Genomic DNA, 21,360 nt, shown 5'->3' with positions numbered 1-21,360 from the left:
CCTTCCTGGGTTACAATAACATGACAAATGTTTAACTACATGACAACTGTTCTTAAAGCTATAACACTTTTATATACAATACATGGTATAAAGAGAACTGTACAAGGGGAACAGGTGCAGGGGGCCAGGGGATACTGCAGGGAGGCTGCCTGACAGGGCAGCTAGGGTACGGGGTAACAACTCCTGTACTGGGCCACCACATATACACAGGCTAGAGCGAGCAGCACGGGAATAACACAATTCAGACAGCGTCCTGGGCATATCATGCCTCTCTGACAGCTGTGTACATTCAGTGCAGGAACCAGTCATCGCCATTTCAAGCTCTATTAGCTTTATATTTACCGCCAGGTGAATGGAACACAAGGTAAATGGAGACAGAAGGACACAGAAGTTAACCCATAGTGATAAAGAAAAGCCATAGATCAGATATGATTCAGGAAAGAGCAAAACATAATCAGTAAAGGTGCTGTTCATTATGTTACAGCACAGGATGAGTGATGTCATGTATGTGCACAGTGATCCCCCCCAGCAGAATAGTGAGTGCAGCTCTGGAATATAATACTGGATGTAACACAGGGTCAGTACAGGATAAGTAATGTAATGTATGTACACAGTTACTTCATCAGCAGAATAGTGAGTGCAGCTCTGGAATATAATACAGGATGTAACACAGGGTCAGTACAGGATAAGTAATGTAATGTATGTACACAGTGACCGCACCAGCAGAATAGTGAGTGCAGCTCTGGAATATAATACAGGATGTAACACAGGGTCAGTACAAGATAAGTAATGTAATGTATACAGTGAATCCACCAGCAGAATAATGACTGCAGCTCTGGAATATAATGCAGGCTGTAAGTCAGGATCCATACAAGACAACTCTCCACAATGTTATCTTTTCTGTAACAAGTTTGAAAGGAGCATTAAGGTGGGGTTCCTCTATTATCTAGACCAGTGGTCTTCAACCTACGGACCTCCAGATGTTGCAAAACTACAACTCCCAGCATGCCCGGACAGCCGTTGGCTGTCCGGGCATGCTGGGAGTTGCAGTTTTGCAACATCTGGAGGTCCGCAGGTTGAAGACCACTGATCTAGACGATTACCTCACACAACGTATATTTGGTATTTTTATAGCCTGAAAAAAAAACTCACAAAAAATTGCCCCCTCATATTTCACCTCCAATATGCAATTTTATGGCATTTGTTCCTATAATAGTGTGTATTAGTATTGACGGTTTTTATTTAGCATTTTCTCCTCTGCATTTAAGTCATTACATGTCATGTGATTCTTCCATGGTGCGGGTATGGCTCTCCATATTTCCCTACTGACTGCCAGCTATGGCTGCAATGTTTTTGACCCAAAAAAATGTCCTGCAGCGAGTATGGTGCTTTATTGGGCCTATGTGTCTCCAGCCTTCCAAAGACGTTTTTAGTGTGCAACATTTTTAAAATATACTTATATTTTCTTTTCTTTATTTTCTTTTTCATTTGAGTTGCTATTTTATGTTGTGAAACTTGTCAGGATGAAATTCAAAAGTAACTAAGAATTATAATGGAAAAAGGCAGTTCTGGGCTATAAGGTGGAGGGTGCTGGATACAAAGTTAGCCTCAGACAATAGGGGGATCTGGCCTGTCAGGGACATCTATTGTCCTTATCAGACAGCTGGGATTTTGTCGCTGGACACAAAGCATTACTCACACCAGTAGTGGCACAGTCCAGTATAGAGGAAGGTACGATACATTTACATGGTCTCACCCCTCATTTACATTAAATAAGTCATAGCATCACTGGCTGCAAGGGCAGATGGTAACGCCATAAGCCATGTGTCTGACCTTTGACCCTGTGTGATACTATGCTGATTCACATTGCAGCACAGACCCTGGGAATTCCCATGGAGAAAGAAAGGGGGAGAAGTTGTCCTTCCCCCTGCTCAGGGAGGAGATAGATATCTATTATGTTTCCATTGTAAGAAAATAGGCCCCACCTGTTTCTTAGCAGGTGAACCATAGCAAGAGGCAAAAATTGGTGACAAGACCTTTAGGCCACGTTCCTACAAGCCAGTGAATGCAGACCAAAATCAAGCCTGCGTACGTTTATCAATGCTGGTTATCAATTGGTGACCGCATAGGGGTGCGGTTTCTCAGCTGCATTGCCTTCAATGACATGTAGGAACATGGTTAAAAATTCACAGTTGAGGATTATGATGTAGATCCACATTATGTGAATATAACCTAAAGGCTAGGTTTCCACTTGTTTTTTTGCCATTGCTTTTTTCTGTCATTTTTGGCAGTTTTTCCTGTTCCTGTGGCCACCCCTTTTCGTAACTCTTTATTAAAAATAATATGTAAAAATGCCAATGCAAAACCCACATCGCATTTTTTCTCTCCGATAGACTACAATGGGAGAGAAACACTAAGATTTCAGTGAACAAAAACTTGATAGTCTCAACATGCCGCCATTTTGAAAACTGACACAGCCCAAAAATGCAGAAAAATGTCAAAGAGGAGTGAAAAAAAAACACCTAAAATAAGAACGCCAAGTGGGTATGGCATTTTATAAATCCCCATTGACTTGCAGCTAACTTCTGTCTTGGGTTATAAACACATTGGAGCTATTTATTGGAGAAGTCATCAGGAGAGACAAGTCTACATGTCATCAGGGTAAGTAAACACATGGACTGGACTGCAGCATCGGCGTGGGTGAGGTGAGTACAGTGACGTTTATTATTTTATAGCCCTGACAGGCTGCAGTTAGTTTTTAATTAACCTGTTTCATGCTGCCTGAACTTCGAGTCATCTGGGTAGTCCCTAGTTGCTTCTGCCTATACCACCAGCCTTGACATATATATATCTTCCTAAACACAAATAGGGACAGATCTATTAATCAAGGCTGGTGCAGTGGGAAGAAGCTGCCAGGGACCACCCAAATTATTCCTAGTTCAGGCAGCATGACAGTGATGGCAGGTTCCTTTTAGATTGGAAAACCCCTATAAAGTATAAATGGTAATGGATTATATTATCATGCCATCCCTACACCACAGAAACTTCAACAACCCTGTAATGGACTTTAGTCAGGTCCAGACGTAGCAGAATTGCTGCAAATTTAGGCTAGAGCTACAAAGTGACTTTGGTCGGGAGACACAAAAATGTCGCATGTAATGCTAGTGTAGGGTGTGGCATGCACATAGCAAAACAGTGATGGTGGCAGTCTCAAATAATTCACCTTTAATGGACTTTGCCATCATCTCTGTGATTCGGCTATTCTGTGATGCAACAAGTCGCAGACATGTTGCATATAATTAATATCTTGGTATTATGACTTGGATAAGACTTGTTGTCGCGTGACACTGTGTAGCCCTAGCCTTATGTTGTAGACACAGCACTGCAAATATGTCACAATGTACAATAGAATCCATCCAGATATATATATATATATATATATATATATATATATATACATAAACAACACAGAAAGGAGAGCATGCTGCAGATTATTGAATCCACTGAATGCTCATTCTTGTGTGGAAAAGCAGCAGAATTTGACTGTGGATTTGACCCTTCAAAAGCACTGGCGGAATTTCCGAGCATGTGAACAAACCCTAACATAAATTCCATTGCAGCAGGGTCCCATTGTTTTTAATAGGATTCTGCTGCACCAGGCACATAGTGGAATTTCCGCAGCAGATGTTTCTGCCGTGGAAATTTTGAGTCCGCCCTCCACCAAAAGAATGAACATGTTCATTCTTTTGGTGGAATCAGCTCGGAAATGTATTGCCGTCTGTGGAGATCCGAGAGGTCCTAGCGCTAGCGGAACATGCTATTTGCAGAATGTTTCCCGGCAGACATTCCGCAAATTTTCTGCTGTATGAAAAAGACCTTAAAGATGAACTCCGTTACAGAACATCTTATCCCCTATACACAGGTCCCAGAGGTCAGACCCCACGCAATCTCCTGTTCAGTACCCCGGATCTCTCCATGCAAGGAGTGATCACTGCTCCGTGCACGGACTATGGGAGAGGCAGAGGTACACGAACGCTTTATCTCCGGCTCTCCCATAGAAATACGTGGGGTACAGGACAATGATACACTATGGCTCACTGATAATGAAAGTAAAGGGCACTGATACTGTAGGGAAAAAAATAATACCAGTTGTGATGTTCCCTGCTGGATGATGATGATGATGATGATGATATAGAGAAGGATGGTGTTTGCTAATATTATTATTATTATTATTATTATTTGTATTACATTATAATTTCCGATAAAATGCATTGGGGAGGAAGAGGATGGTGGGTGTTATTTATTGTTTTATATTATAATCGTTCTTTGTAAGTAATACTAACAATAATAATGCTACTCTGAGTATCCTTTACTGGATGATGATTACAATGATGAGGAGCAGAAGGGGAAGATGGTTGTTGATGGTGTTTATATTACTATTTCTCTTTGTAAATAATATTATTATGAATAATAACAATAATAATAATAATTATAATTATAGTGATAATGCTCTGGGTATGCTTAAGTGAAGCTTACAATTATGAAGAGGAGGAGGAGGAGGGTGGTTGTTGTTGGTGTTTATATTAATATTTCTCTTTGTAAATAATAATAATAATAATAATTATAGTGATAATTCTCTGGGTATGCTTTAATGAAGATTACAATTATGAGGAGGAGGAGGCTGGTTGTTGTTGGTGTTTATATTACTATTTCTCTTTGTAAATAATATTATGAATAATAATAATAATTATAGTGATAACGCTCTGGGTATGCTTTAATGAAGATTACAATTATGAGGAGGAAGAGGGTGGTTGTTGTTGGTGTTTATATTACTATTTCTCTTTGTAAATAATATTATGAATAATAATAATAATTATAGTGATAACGCTCTGGGTATGCTTTAATGAAGATTACAATTATGAGGAGGAAGAGGGTGGTTGTTGTTGGTGTTTATATTACTGTTTCTCTTTCTCTTTGTAAATAATAATAATAATATGGATAATAATAATAGTGATAATGCTCTGGGTATCATTTAGTGAATATAACAATGATGATGATGGGGAGGAGGGTAGTTATTGTTGTTATTTTTGTTGTTATTTGCTTCACATCATTTCTCCTGGCAGATAAGAAATAATCCCACATTCATCATCTTGTACATTGTTATTTTGGCTACTGCAGAAGTTGGAGGCTGCTCTCCACCTGCCTGCTCCCTCCTCCCAGCACCTTCCACTTTCCCAGCCTGTGTCCTCCCCCCTCCTCCCGGTCACACAGGCTCCTACCTCCCCCATCCATTGTTCATGGTGCAGATGGAGCTCCCAGCAGCAGCCAATCACAGCTGACCAGTGCTGGACTTACCCCAGGGGCAGGAGAAGGCAGGCTCAGTCCTGGAGAGGAGGCAGAGGGGTGAGGTGACATGGGGGTAGTGGGGACAGTAGTAGAGGGGACATGAAGAACACAGCATAGAGGTGAGTGCTGCTGTGTGTCCACTATATTGTGTATACAGCGCTTTGTGTGCTTGTGTTCAGGGCGTAGATGCGTCTCTGTATTCTATATACAGCTTTGTGTTCGGATTGTGTGTACAGTAAGTGTAGAGTGCACTGCGGATCACACGGCGAGCGCAAAACTGCTTCTGAGAAGTGTGTTGTGTGTGTGCAGTACATAGTGTGTATTGTGTGTGCAGTACATAGTGTGTATTGTGTGTGCAGTGCATAGTGTGTATTGTGTGTGCAGTGCATAGTGTGTATTGTGTGTGCAGTACATAGTGTGTATTGTGTGTGCAGTGCATAGTGTGTATTGTGTGTGCAGTGCATAGTGTGTATTGTGTATTGTGTGTGCAGTACATAGTGTGTATTGTGTGTGCAGTGCATAGTGTGTATTGTGTGTGCAGTGCATAGTGTGTATTGTGTGTGCAGTGCATAGTGTGTATTGTGTGTGCAGTGCATAGTGTGTATTGTGTGTGCAGTACATAGTGTGTATTCTGTGTGCAGTGCATAGTGTGTATTGTGTGTGCAGTGCATAGTGTGTATTGTGTGTGCAGTGCATAGTGTGTATTGTGTGTGCAGTGCATAGTGTGTATTGTGTGTGCAGTGCATAGTGTGTATTGTGTGTGCAGTGCATAGTGTGTATTGTGTGTGCAGTGCATAGTGTGTATTGTGTGTGCAGTACATAGTGTGTATTGTGTGTGCAGTACATAGTGTGTATTGTGTGTGCAGTGCATAGTTTGTATTGTGTGTGTGCAGTGCATAGTTTGTATTGTGTGTGCAGTGCATAGTTTGTATTGTGTGTGTGTGCAGTGCATAGTTTGTATTGTGTGTGTGCAGTGCATAGTTTGTATTGTGTGTGCAGTGCATAGTGTGTATTGTGTGTGCAGTGCATAGTGTGTATTGTGTGTGCAGTGCATAGTGTGTATTGTGTGTGCAGTGCATAGTGTGTATTGTGTGTGCAGTGCATAGTGTGTATTGTGTGTGCAGTGCATAGTGTGTATTGTGTGTGCAGTGCATAGTGTGTATTGTGTGTGCAGTGCATAGTGTGTATTGTGTGTGCAGTGCATAGTGTGTATTGTGTGTTTGCCTTGCATAGTGTGTATGGTGTGCAGTGCATAGTGTGTATTGTGTGTTTGCCTTGCATAGTGTGTATTGTGTGTGCAGTGTATAGTGTGTATTGTGAGTGCAGTGCATAAATAGTGTGTATTGTGTGTGTGCAATGTATTGTGTGTGCAGTGCATAGTGCTTTTTGGCATATACAGTGTGACTTTGTATCTTTGTGTGTGCGCTGCTTAGTGTAGTGTATTATGTGTATACAGTGCTGTGTTTAGACTGTATCCCTGCGGTTTATGGTGAGAAGGCTGTGTGCAGTATCAGTGTGTATATTTGTATTGTACAGTATCTGTGGTTGGTGTGTTATTCCAGTGCAGCTGGGTGCTGTGTAGTATTGGGGTTGTTCCCACTGTGTTGCATAGTGTTTGCACTGTTTGTATGATGGTTTATGTTTCTTTGTAGTTTGTATATATTGACAATATATACAAACTACAAAGAAACATGTCTATCACTTTCCTGTGCATGGTATTAGAGGTGCAGGTCTGGTTTGTATGGGATCTCTCTGGTAGATGAGATGTACATACAGTGCTGCGGACTATGATGGTTGGGACACCTGAAGAGGGATCAGACACTTCGCCGCCAGGTGCAGACATTCCCTCCGCCTTGTGATCTCAGCACCTGAGGGTCACCTACTGCTTATCATCTACATATCATTACATATCATCTCCTTGTGATCTCCTTCCCCACCAGAACATTGCAATATCTGCGCTAATACTTCCCATCAACTCAAGTAAAGCCATGTCTAGTGATCTGCTAATGCAACAGATCCTGATGTGATTACTTGAAGTAGATCAATGGATTATGATTTCACCAATCCATATATATATATATATATATATATATATATATATATATATATATATCACTAAATTCACTGGTAATCTAGTCATATGTAGTGATTTAGTGTAGCATGACAATGAATCTGTATGTAATCCTTGGCATCTAATGCAATCTTTTTTGCATGCTACAGCTCTTAATAAGATCTAACAGTGATTCAATTATTTTATAGTGGCACAATTATTTGTATGTTCTAGTGATCTGGCCACATGTATCATTATGATAATGACTTGTACAGTAACCAAGGGATCTAGTGGAAAATATCCATGGAAAATGTTAGTGATCTAGTTTTAGTGATCTGATCACATGAATTATTATGACAGCATTCCCCAACCAGGGTGCCTCCAGCTGTTGCAAAACTACAACACCCAGCATGCCCGGACAGCCGAAGGCTGTCCGGGCATGCTGGGAGTTGTAGTTTTGCAACAGCTGGAGGCACCCTTGTTGGGAAAGCTGTATTATGATAATGATTTGTATAGTAACCAGGGGATCTAGTGTATCAGGAAATCGCATCTAATCCTAGTGAGGTCCTTGTAATTCCATGATAAATGTTAGTGATCTAGTTTTAGTGATCTGATCACATGAATTATTATGACAGCATTCCCAAACCAGGGTGCCTCCAGCTGTTGCAAAACTACAACACCCAGCATGCCCGGACAGCCTTTGGCTGTCCGGGCATGCTGGGAGTTGTAGTTTTGCAACAGCTGGAGGCACCTTTGTTGGGAAAGCTGTATTATGATAATGATTTGTATAGTAACCAGGGGATCTAGTGTATCAGGAAATCGCATCTAATCCTAGTGAGGTCCTTGTAATTCCATGATAAATGTTAGTGATCTAGTTTTAGTGATCTGATCACATGAATTATTATGATAATGATTTGTACAGTAACCAAGAAATCTAGTGTATTATGAAATCACATCTATTCCTAGTGAGGTCCTTGTGATTCCATGGTGTTAGCGATCTAGCATTGTAGATTCTGTACAGTTGATCCAAGCACCTAGTGTGATGTTCCAGCTCACTGTTTCCCAAGCGGGTGCCTCCAGCTGTTGCAAAACTACAACTCCCAGCATGCCCGGACAGCCTTTGGCTGTCCGTGCTTGCTGGGAGTTGTAGTTTTGCAACAGCTGGAGGAACCCTGGTTGGGAAACACTGTTCCAGCCAAACAGTGTTATGTAATATCCTAATGATACGCTTGAGATCTGATGTGATGTAACATAGAATCCTTATGTAAAGTGATCTAGAATGATCTACCATGTAATGTAACTTGACATTCTTGTAACTTCTTTCATTTCCTAGGGAGGTGGCAGCTGTTGAGTAGTAATTTGTGATCTTGTGGTGTCCTACTGATCTCCTCCGTGCTAGTGATCTGGTTTGAGGGTAGAGCCCCTTTATTATGTGCGATCCCATTGGTCTCATCATAGGAGTGTGATGTACCAGTCAGCTAGTGTTATAGGAATTTTCAGAGACATTTTGAGATAATAATAATAATCTGGTCCCTTAAATAAAATAACACTAGATCCATAAGAGCTACTCGTTCCCCTAACTAGTATCTCTTATGGATCTAGTGTTATTTGATTTATTGTGATACCATGTGATGTGACAGCAGCTGTTGTGTCTGGGTGGGTTGCAGAATTGCAGCAGGTATTAGTAATACACCATTCAGAGCCCTGCAGTGATGCCTGGCTGGTTACACTGTTGGATCCAGACCATATAACCTTTCATCCCCATAGAAATAAATAATCAGCAGTGATTATAATCCCATGTGACCCATTTTTCCTCCCAGTGATCTCATGGCTGGGTGGTTAACTCACATGGATACAAGTGTTTGTATCAGCAGAGGATTACATTGACGTGACTGCACTTCTGTCATGTTATACAGTATGTATGGTAACAGCTGGGATTATGTATAGGATATTGGGATTATGTATGGTTTATTATCCTTCAGATTTACCCTTTATAGTGAAAACTAAGCAATGGTATTGTTTTTTATTGGGCTAGCTTCAGGGGTGTTTGACCAATCATGTATGGTAAATTACCTGGGTGTTCCAGGAAAAAAAAAAAATATATATATATATATATATATATCAACTGGCTCCAGAAAGTTAAACTGATTTGTAAATTACTTTTATTAAAAAATCTTAATCCCTCCAATAATTATCAGCTGCTGAAGTTGAGTTGTTCTTTTCTGTCTGGCAACAGTGCTCTCTTCTGACATCTCTGCTTGTCTCGTGAACTGCACAGAGTAGAATAGGTTTGCTATGAGGATTTGCTTCTACTCTGGACAGTTCCCGAGACAGGTGCCATCAGAGAGCACTTAGACAGAAAAGAACAACTGAACTTCAGCAGCTCATAAGTACTGAAAGGATTAAGATTTTTTAATAGAAGACATTTACAAATCTGTATAACTATCTGGAGCCAGTTGAGATATACATATATATATCAAATTTTTTTTCCTGGATAACCCCTGTAAAGGACAACTGCAGCGGTATGACACTTTTCCCCTATTCACAGGATAGGGGATAAGTGTTTGATTGCGGGGGTCCGACTGCTGGGACCCTCGCGATCTCCCTAACGGGGCACCGCCATTAGCGCTCATGGTGATCGCTAAAGCGCGTAGCGTTGACCTGGAGGTCGACAGTGACTCCCCGTCTCCTCCCCGTCCCCATACAGTTCTATGGGGGAGAGGGGGAGGCACAAACGCTGCCTCCCCGCCTCTCCCATAGAGATGTATGGAGGAGGAGTCATGCTGCGGCCGGCACGCCCCCTGCACAGGACAGCCGCGGCCCCGTACAGGAGATCACAGGGGGTCCCAGCGGTCGGACCCCCCGCGATCAAACACTTATCCCCTATCCTGTGGATAGGGGATAAGTGTTAATCACGCTGCAGATGTCCTTTAAGGGAGCACCACTGGCCCTAAGGGCTTGGACCCTTGATCCTTGGTGCCCACAGAAAGCAGCTTCATCCCTAGTTGACTGATAGGACTTTGTTCGGCATCCGGCATAGTTTCCCTCCACCGTGCACTGGAGGTAAACTGATATTTGAACTGATCCCGTTTATTTGAATGGGACAGGTCACAATCAGCCAGTGTCTCAATTTTGACACAAGATGGTTGGACAGCACCGTACAGGGGAATGCAGCTTGTTTTTAGCCGTTTTCACAGCCTTTTTTTACTTATAGGAGCTATAGCAAATGCTAAAATGCAATTTTTTGACGTGCCAAAAACGTTTAAAAAAATTGCCTTTTCTTTCTTTTTTTTTTTCTCTTTCTTTTCGGGGGGGGGGGGGGTTGGGGGCTTTGCACACGTAGTATTGTGGTCAGTATTTTTTTAGCCAAAACCAGAAATGGGTCCAAAACACAGAAAAAGGTGCAAATGTTCAGTGCTGTTCCTGGTTTTGGTGACAGATATTGACCAAAATACAATGGAAACAATGCCATAGCCAGAGCATGCTGGCACAGCACATAAAGCGGCACCATGTAACAATCTACTATTATACAGTGCGTGGTGTCTGACCCATTCTATGTTCTTTAGGCTGATAATTAACCCCTTATTATCCCCCCATACTCTGCCTCACAAGTCCTTGTTATTATTACAACACCAGACGTATAGTCTACAGCTGGAGTTCAGTATTTATAGCCACTTTATTACTCCCATGCTTCGGGAGCTGCTGCTGGAGTAATATTGTTTAATACACTGGTGTAGCAGCGTTATGAATCGGTCTATGGTTCGGTGAATTACTGCGGATTATAACATTGCTCATTAGGTATATTTACTTGGAATGTTCTGTAGTTTTAATTGCGGTTATCGCTTTAGCGGCCTGCTGTCTTGGTGGTGGGTATTATTTGATGCTCTAGTGCAGTGGTCTTCAACTTGCGGACCTCCAGATGTTGCAAAACTACAACTCCCAGCATGCCCGGACAGCCGTTGGCTGTCCGGGCATGCTGGGAGTTGTAGTTTTGCAACATCTGGAGGTCCACAGGTTGGAGACCGCTGCTCTAGTGGATTGAATGCTGTGTGTTAGATGTAGCAGAATTGAATTTGCAATTTAAAGGGATTTTTTTGCCAGAAAACTCTTACATTAGTGGAACTAGTTATAAAAGTGTGATCTGAGGAGGTCTGGAACATGGGACCCCCCACTGATCCTGAAAATTGGGGGAAGCTGTTTCTGGTCTCAGTGAGGAGGTATTCTGTCATTTTCTACTGAATCAATGAAAGTTATAGAAGGGAGAGTGCCCTCACATACAGGGTGACTACAGGTTGTGTGAATGTTGCATCCTGGGAAATGTTTAGCTTGTCAGATGTAGTAAACTTGAGTTTGACAGGGCCTCTTTTTAAAGGGGTTAGCCAGAAAAAAAACTTTTTTTTATATATCAACTGGCTCCAGAAAGTTAAACAGATTTGTAAATTACTTCTATAAAAAAAAAAATGGTAATCCTTTCAGTACTTATGGGCTGCTGAAGTTGAGTTGTTCTTTTCTGTCTAAGTGCTCTCTGATGACACGTGTCTCGAGAAGCGCCCAGTTTAGAAGCAAATCCCCATAGCAAACCTCTTCTACTCTGAGCAGTTCCCGGGACAAGCAGAGATGTCAGCAGAGAGCACTGTTTCCAGACAGAAAACAACAACTCATCTTCAGCAGCTGATAATTATTGGAAGGATTAAGATTTTTTTTTTTATAGAAGTAATTTACAAATCTGTTTAACTTTCTGGAGCCAGTTGATATAAGAAAAAAAGTTTTTTTCCTGGAATACCCCTTTAACTTAGGCTGAAAATGGGGCATGGATTTGGTAAAAATGGAGCATAGCTGAGGATGCAACACCGTGCACCAGAAAATGCACCAGAATCCTGCCGCAAGATTCAGTTTTGTCAACTAATAGTAGGTCTTAAAGGGGTACTCCGGTGAAAACCTTTTTTCTTTTAAATCAACTGGTGCCAGAAAACTAAACATATTTGTAAATTACTTCTATTAAAAAATCTTAATCCTTCCAGTACTTATTAGCTGCTGAATGCTACAGAGGAAATTCCTTTATTTTTGGAACACTGATGACATCACGAGCACAGTGCTCTCTGCTGACATCTCTGTCCATTTTAGCAACCGTGCATAGCAGATGTATGCTAAGGGCAGCATGGTGGCTCAGTGGTTAGCACTGCTGCCTTGCAGTGCTGGGGCCTTGGGTTCAAATCCCGCTAAGGACAATAATAAATAAAGAGTTATTATTATTATAATGACGTCAGCAAAGAGCACTGTGGTCGTGATGTCATCAGAGAGAATTCCAAAAAGAAAAGAATTTCCTCTGTAGTATTCAGCAGCTAATAAGTACAGGAAGGATTAAGATTTTTTAATCGAAGTCATTTACAAATATGTTTAACTTTCTGGCACCAGTTGATTTAAAAGAAAAAAGTTTTTTCACCGGAGTACCCCTTTAACTTAGACAAGGCAGTCTAAGAATGCAACAGATGTATCAGCCTAATAAACTATACAAAATCTGGTACAATATAAGGGTGCATGCACACCACATTTATTGCCTCACCCCATTCCATCCAATCACCAAAATATGTCTAGTTTCGGCTGTATTTGCCTTGTGGCTGGGACTGAAAACTGCAGCAAATAGGATAGGATTGGGAAATAACCCAGAGTCACTAGTTGACTCTGATTGGGTCATTGCATTGAATGAGGTACAGCACGAGGGCAGCGGAGATACCTCGACAGGCAATTTTAAGCTTCTCCTGCTGGATCCATGCCATGGAGACACAAACGTGTCTGTATGCACCCTAGGGGTATGTTCACACGGGTGGAACTTGTGAGGAATTTCCATACAGACATTCTATTGCAGCAGAGTCCCATCGAATTTCCCAGCCTGATGGTTCTGCCGCAGAAATTCTCATTCTGGCGTCCGCAGAAAGAATAGACATGTATTCTTTCTGTAAAGTGTACAAGGAAATGCATTGCTGTCTACGAGACAGCACATTTCCTAGTGGTCCTAGCCCCCGCCGAATCAGGCAAATGAGTGGAATGTTCGCACGTGATTACCTAACTGAACTCAGCCTAAACTATCTAGTTCAGGTTTACACAATATTAAAATTAGGCAGTTGTAGTAAAAGAGAAACACAGGGTCCTGATTTGTATTATTAGTGGTTTTGCATGGGACATCTAGTGTTGCCCCAGGAAATAACCAAAATTAAAGTGTATCTGCACAGAGATGTTTTCCCATTGAATTTTGTGGAGGAAATATGGCTGGCTTTTGGGGCTTTTTTTGAGCCATTTTATAGCCCAAAACAGTAGTGAACATAGCCCTGAAGTTATTACAAGGCACAAGCAATGCAGTCCCAAAATTTTAATTGACAAATTGTACACGGCTACATGAGATTATACTGGCTACCACATTATTTGTTGCTGTGAACCATTAGGTGAAGCTGTAAGGTGATATGAGGAACTAAGGAAAATTCAGGCCACAAGGGGAATACTTAAATTCACAATAAAAATGACTGGTTCTGACCCCCCACCCTGTGTGACCCCGGGGCGCTACTAAATATTCAGACTTGTCAGCTGTAGGACTTCATCTGCCTGAGGCGGCAATATTTGAGTGATCTGTAGGGTTCATTGCACCCCTCCCTGCTTCAGACCTTGCTGAAGAAATCCCATCTAAAGCATGGAAAGCAGCAGGTATTGAAGCCTGCACATGAGATCTGGAGTTCCACAAACATGAATAAAACCTACACAGCTAAAACCACAGCCATGTTCATTGTATGCTAGGGATATTTGCTTTAAGGGATATTTAACGTACAGTCTCCCCATCTGCCTGCAGTTGCATACAATCGTTTACTCTCTGTTATCAGCCACTGCAGATAGGATAAGTGCAGTGAGTACATTGCACCCTATTGCCAACCATTTTATGCTGTTCATTGTTGCCTGTGTGCTTGCAGCAGGTTTACTTTTATCTTCTGTCTTTGTCCATCCTTTGTGTGTCCCTTTTGTCCCTGGTTTTCTGAAGTTTTGCTGTTCTCCCACCTATCCCCTTTGTGGTACCCTGATGCCTCCTCCTCTCCCTTTCACCATTGAGGGGGGTAGTAAGTATATTTGTGTTTCTAGCTGAGGTGTGGATTCACACCAGGCATGCCCCCTGCCAGCCTTGTGACTTGCATGGCAATGAGGCACTCATGCCAGATGTCCCCTTCATTCTTCACGTGGAGGAATTTACTGCACAAAGACTCCGGCAACAAAGTAACTGCGATAAAGCTCCGAAACAGTAAAGGGGGCACTTGGTCTATACGTGTGGACCTGGGTACAGGATGCTTGATGAGCAAAGCAGAAGACATGCAGAGAGGTGCGTTGCGTGAGCCGAGCTGGCACTGAAATGCTTTGTGCAGTCTCCATTCTCCTTTGTCAAGCTGCCCAGTTCTGCAGAGGAAAGCAGAATCTATTCATCCTGCTGCAGAGCTGAAGTCACATCAGTCCCCATCATAGACAGAGCCAGGGACTGTCCCCTCACAAAGGCTGGTCATGTATACTGCCCTGCAGCTAGTATGGAGCATAGTCGGCATGTTATCTGGCATCAATTCTGGATTATCAAAGGGTCACAGAAAAGTCCATAAAATTAACTTTCAAAAGTAGAGAACCTAACTTCTAGATTATAGGAATTTCATTGTAATAACAATATATAGTATCTGATTCTACTTTCTTGACTTGTCAGAATGATATCTAGATAAGGGCCCTTCTTGGAGGACAGCAGTACTACAACTGGAACTAGCTACAGATTTTTGATGTTGGGACTCAGGATCTTTAAGCTTCTAGTAAAAACGGACCATAGAAATCCTTAACAATTGGGCCTGTAACTATTGCCATTAGGTCTTTAGCTCCACTGGTCTCGTACAAGTGACCTCAAGTACAAGTGATCTGTAAAAAGTGTAATTCTGAATGCGACTTTGGATGTGAATGGAGAAGAAAACACAGTATACTTATTATTCACAACTACATATAAACTGTGAAAAATGGGGTTTCCTCTCAAGTAGTGGTTTCCAAACTGTATCTTTCCAGCTATATCAAAACTACATCACCCAGCTCAACTGGACAGTCTCCATTCTTGGAATTGATACGACAGCTGGTAAGCCACAGGATGAAGACCAATGCTCTAAAGTTTCTGTAGACCACAACCACGCTTTAATGCACTGAGTCTGCCCATAGTGACAAGAGCAGAAATCATATATTTACTGTACGGTATTTCCACATGCAGTTGCACATGCTGTAGGTCATATTTCTCAATGGAGAAGACACTCACTCCATGTCTCTTCTTTGTCTAAAGTTGCTATATCTTCTGGGTCTTGGAAGCACAAGCTGTGGACCCCCGGGGGAAGAAGAGAGTTAATATAGATTAGCTGTCATTCTGTGACCCTGAGTCCCCAGTCCCAGCTGTCAGGAGATTTGTATATGAATAGCTTGTGAGTATGGAGCCCATTGTGACAGTCTCTGTCTAGGTCTCATTTTTCAGCATTGTTCCCCTAAGCTTTACATCGTTTTATTGTCTCTTCAATAGAGAATAATAGGTGAGGGGGCATAAACTTATGAAAAGGTCTAACAAGAATATAATCCACCCCTCACACAGCTGTATATCCAAAGTATAATGTACATAGCAGGATCAACATTGTGGAATTAAGGGGGAATTCCTGGTCTATGAGAATAAAGCATAATCCCTGTATCATGAAACATTCTGCAGTTTTGTAACAAACTTTAGACAGAATTTACTATGGTTTTTGTGCTAGTTTTTTGGTGAATTATTCACTTTGTGTTTGGCTTTCACTGTTTAGATGCATTAATTAAGAATTTGCAGCAATTATTGTATTTGCACTGTTTTTCAGAGAGCTAGGAAATGGGGAGAAATGCAGATTCATAGGCAGAGATTTATCAAAACCTGTGCAGAGAAAAAGTTGACCGGTTGCCCATAGCAACCAGATTGATTCTTTAATTTTTTTAAAGGCATCTCTAAAAATTAAAGAAGCAATCTGGTTGCTATGGACAACTGCACCACTTTTCCTCTCCACAGGTTTTGAGAAATCTTCCTCAGAGACTATAAATACGTTGTAGATGTATTGTGGTTTTTCTGCTGTTTCTGCCTGTTTTGGTAAACCCATTGTGATGTCACCTATTAGGAAGATCAATATCAAGAGGTAATAGATCGGTGTCTGTCACTAAGGATTTTCACCTTTCACTGTGGGGTAAAGTTTGGCTCCAAAGATGGTCACTTTCTAGGGGACCTCGCCCATCTCTGATTTTAATGAACACAGTGCAATACTTTACTTTTCCTGTGGTGACGCTGTAGAGAAAGTGAACACTTGTTTCCATGTTTTACTAATAGCTGATTTTTAGGGGCCTCTGTAGTGCCATTAGCTTATTGTCGCCCTCCTAACATAAAAGCAGAATTTAACTTCTACAACCTAATAAGCATTTCATTTCTCTTTCAGGTTGGTTCCAGAGAAAGAAGAATATTAGGATCAAGTGTCTTATCAGCACTTGCCCAAGATTCTTCTCAACAACTTGAGTATCTTCTTAGGTGGCGGCCATGGCCTGTAAGAAGCTTCTTGACTTGATGTCTTACACGTTGATGATTGGATTTCTCTTCACTATATTACCTGGATCTCAAGCCAATGAATGCCCTCAGCTCTGTGTTTGTGGTAACCGCCCTTGGTTCACTCCACAGTCCACCTACCGTGAGGCCAAAACCGTCGACTGCAATGACTTACGTCTGACCAAGATCCCAGCAAACCTTTCTGCAGACACCCAGGTGCTTCTACTGCAGAGCAACAACATTGAACGGACTAACGGAGAACTTCAGCAGCTGGTGAACCTCACAGAGCTTGATCTTTCCCAGAATAATATAACCTCCATTCAGGATGTTGGTCTGGCCAATCTTAGTCAACTAACCACTCTGCACCTGGAGGAGAACCAAGTATTTGAGATGACTGACTACTGTCTTCAAGACTTGATCAATCTGGAGGAACTCTACATCAACCACAACCAACTGAGCTCCATCACACCTAGTGCCTTTGCTGGACTGCGTAGTTTACTCCGCTTACACCTAAATTCTAATAAATTGCGGATTATTGACAGTCGCTGGTTTGAGTCTACCCCAAACTTGGAGATACTAATGATTGGGGAGAACCCAGTAATTGGTATACTGGACCTAAATTTCCAACCGCTAATTAACTTGCGGAGCTTGGTCTTGGCTGGCATGTATCTTAGTGACATTCCTGGGAATGCTTTTCTGGGGTTAGATAATCTGGAAAGTTTATCATTCTATGACAACAAACTCAGTAAAGTTCCCCAGGTGGCCCTACAAAAACTTCCTAACCTCAAATTTTTGGATCTTAATAAAAATCCAATCCGAAAGATTCAAGAAGGAGACTTCAAGAACATGCTACGTTTGAAGGAGCTTGGGATCAATAATATGGCAGAACTCGTGTCTCTGGATCGCTATGCTCTAGACAATCTCCCAGAGTTAACAAAGCTTGAAGCTACGAACAATCCGAAACTGTCCTATATCCACCGTTCCGCCTTCCGTAATGTGCCTACCCTGGAGAGCTTGATGCTTAATAATAATGCACTGAACTCCGTGTATAAGGGGACAGTAGAATCTCTTCCCAATCTGCGTGAAATAAGTATCCACAGTAATCCTTTACGTTGTGACTGTGTCCTACACTGGATGGGTTCCAACCAGACCACGATCCGTTTTATGGAGCCGCTGTCCATGTTTTGTGCATTGCCCCCAGAATATCGAGGCCAGTCTGTGAAAGAAGCATTGGCTCAAGACTCTGCTGGAGACCAGTGTTTGCCTATGATATCTCAAGACACTTTCCCGAGCCATCTCAGCCTAGACTTGGGTATGACTGTTTCATTAGATTGCAGAGCAATGGCAGAACCAGAGCCGGAAATCTATTGGGTTACTCCCATGGGACATAAGGTCACCACAGAAACTTTGTCTGATAAATATTACTTAAGTGGGGAAGGAACGCTCCAGATCACCAATGTGCAGGTGGAGGACTCTGGCCGATATACATGTGTGGCACAAAATTCAGAAGGAGCAGACACTAGGGTGGCTACATTGCGTATAAATGGGACCCTTCTGGATGGGTCTCAGGCTCTCCGGCTATACATACAGCAGACTGAAGCCAGTTCAGTCCTGGTGTCCTGGAAGGTTAGTTCCAGTATTTTGGCTTCTAACCTTAAATGGTCTTCAGCCACAATGAAGATTGACAATCCACACATCACATACACGGCCCGTGTTCCTGCTGATGTCCATGAATACAATCTGACCCATCTCCAACCCGCCACAGAATACGAAGTGTGTCTCACAGTATCTGGTCTTCATCAACAAGCACAGCGGGCCTGCATCAATGTCACCACCAAGGGGACGTCCTACTCATTGACCGTCACCGATCAGGAAACCAGTGCAGCTCTGGCTGCTGTTATGGGTTCTCTTTTTGCACTCATCAGTTTTGCCTCTGTTTCTGTGTATGCAGCAAAACGATTCCAGAGGAAAAACTATCGGCATTCCCTGAAGAAGTACATGCAGAAAACGTCATCCATACCACTGAATGAGCTGTACCCCCCACTCATCAGCCTGTGGGAGGGGGACAGCGAGAAGGAGAAAGATGGGAGTGTGGAGACCAAAGCCTCCCAGGTGGATACATCCCGGAGCTATTATATGTGGTAACTCCAGATAGAAACATCTGAACAGAGCACAAAGACTATTGGAGATGACTACAACAAGCCCCCCCCCCCCCCCCCCTCCTCCATGGCCCCCTTAGGTTTCCCCCTACATACCCCTCTATCTCTTGATTTTCGATTTTGTTCATAATGATGTGTGCTGCCTGGCCAGAAAATGATGAACCGCTGCCAAATGTGAGCTGCTGACAGCCCTGCTGCCTGGATAGGCGACTCTTGGTCCCATTTCAAGCTAAAGACGTTTGTCAATTATTGAACATCAATTTAATCCCTTTTAGACCAAGCTGCAGTAAAGGATAGAGATTTCCAAAAAGTGCAAACTCATCATCAAGTTTCTTTCCTGAAGCTTGAGATGAATTTCTTGAATGCAAATATATATGCACAGCAGATATAGCATAGACACAGCCCAAAGATAACTGGGGGAAAAGATGTGTCTTAGGCTAAGTTTCCACTTGGTTTTTTTTCTGACAGTTTTTAGATTTCTGCCACTGCAGTTTTTGAGCCAAAGTCAGAAGTGGATCCATAAGGGAGGAGAAGTATAAGTCCTTCCTTTATATGTCCTATTCCTTTTGAATACACTTCTGGCTTTGGCTCAAAAACTGCACTGGCAGTATTCCAAAAACTGCCAGAAAAAAAAAACAAGTGGAAACTTAGCGTAAGGCTAGGTTCACACTATGGAATTTCGCCTGCAATTCCACATTGAAATTGCAGGCAGAGATTCTGCTTACTAAAATGTACTGTATAGTGAATGGGTTTCCGTTCAAAAATTCCCACTTCGGAATTTGTGAAGCGGAATTTGTGAACGGAAAATCCGCTTTAAAATTTCCGCCTGAAGAATGGCGTTGCTCATTCTTCAGGCAGAAATTCTCGCGGAACACCTTGCAGCCCATTGGAGACTGCAGTGTCTGCGTGGTCCTAGCGCCGACTGAATCAGTCGGTGCTGGCCACACTCAGAATCTCCGGATGGAAATTTTCTGCCCAGAGATTCCACAGTGTGAATCTAGACTTAGGGGGATTCCCACAAGCTACTCTAAATTTTTAATAGAAGTAATTTACAAATTTGTTTAACTTTCTGGAGCCAGTTGATATAAAAAAAAAGTTTTTTTCCTGGAATACCTCTTTAAACAGATTTGTTAATTACTTCTAATAAAAAATCTTAATCTTTCCAGTACTTATTAGCTGCTGAATACTACAGAGGAAATTATTTTCTTTTTGAAACACAAAGCTCTATGCTAACATCATGACCACAGTGCTCTCTGCTAACATCTCTGTCCATTTTAGGAACTGTCCAGAGTAGGAGAAAATCCCCAAAGAAAACATATGCTGCTCTGGACAGTTCCTAAAATGGACAGAGATGTCAGCAAAGAGCTCTGTGTTCCAAAAAGAAAATAATTTCCTCTGTAGTATTCAGCACCTAATAAGTACCGGAAGGATTAAGATTTTTTTAATAGAAGTAATTTTCAAATCTGTTTAACTTTCTGGCACCAGTTGATTTAAAGGCCATTCTGCCTAACCTTTCCCTTTACAAGCATATCCTTGTAACTATGACTCTCATCTATGTGTAATTGTTGCCCTTGAAGGCGACACAGAGCGGCTTTCTAGATTCCAGCAAATACAGGGAAGCCAGCAGATCGGTGTGTGTATGTGGCCTTCAAGGGCTGCACAAACAAGAATGACTTTGGTTGATAACATTGAGGCGAGGCTTAGGCTGGGTCCACACTACGTTTTGTCCCATACGGGAGCGCATACGGCAGAAGGGAGCTAAAACCTCGCGCTCCCGTATGTGACCGTATGCGCTCCCGTATGTCATTCACTTCAATGAGCCGACCGGAGTGAAACGTTCGGTCCGGTCGGCTCATTTTTGCGCCGTATGCGCTTTTACAACCGGACCTAAAACCGTGGTCAACGTGGCATACGGGAGCGCATACGGTCACATACGGGAGCGCGAGGTTTTAGCTCCCTCCTGCCGTATGCGCTCCCGTATGGGACAAAACGTAGTGTGGACCCAGCCTTACACTGACTGATGGCCCATGTAGAATATATTGGCCTCATATAGGCCCAGATTTATCAATCTGTGTGAGAGAAAAAATTGAGTGATTTCCCCACAGCGACCAATCACAGCTCATGTTTCACTTTACCTCAGCTTGTTACCTGAGCTGTGATTGGTTGCTGTGGGAAAATCTCTCCACTTTTTCTCTCACACAGTTTGATAAATC

General features: G+C 42.2%; 1 protein-coding gene across 1 annotated transcript; it reads left to right on the top strand.

Moving 5' to 3' along the window:
• Window positions 1–5,318: 5,318 nt before the first annotated feature.
• Window positions 5,319–20,846, top strand: LRRN1 (leucine rich repeat neuronal 1). The gene is made up of 2 exons (XM_056525028.1): window positions 5,319–5,465; window positions 16,885–20,846. Exon 2 carries the CDS (start codon window positions 16,983–16,985, stop codon window positions 19,131–19,133), a length of 2,151 nt encoding a protein of 716 aa, XP_056381003.1. The 5' UTR covers window positions 5,319–5,465; window positions 16,885–16,982; the 3' UTR covers window positions 19,134–20,846.
• Window positions 20,847–21,360: the final 514 nt, after the last annotated feature.

This window comes from Hyla sarda, chromosome 6 (assembly GCF_029499605.1).
Source record: "Hyla sarda isolate aHylSar1 chromosome 6, aHylSar1.hap1, whole genome shotgun sequence".
In the NCBI taxonomy this organism is placed as follows: Eukaryota; Metazoa; Chordata; class Amphibia; order Anura; family Hylidae; genus Hyla; species Hyla sarda.
Note: the sequence above shows the minus strand (reverse complement) of the source record. Positions and strands in the feature narration are given on the sequence as shown.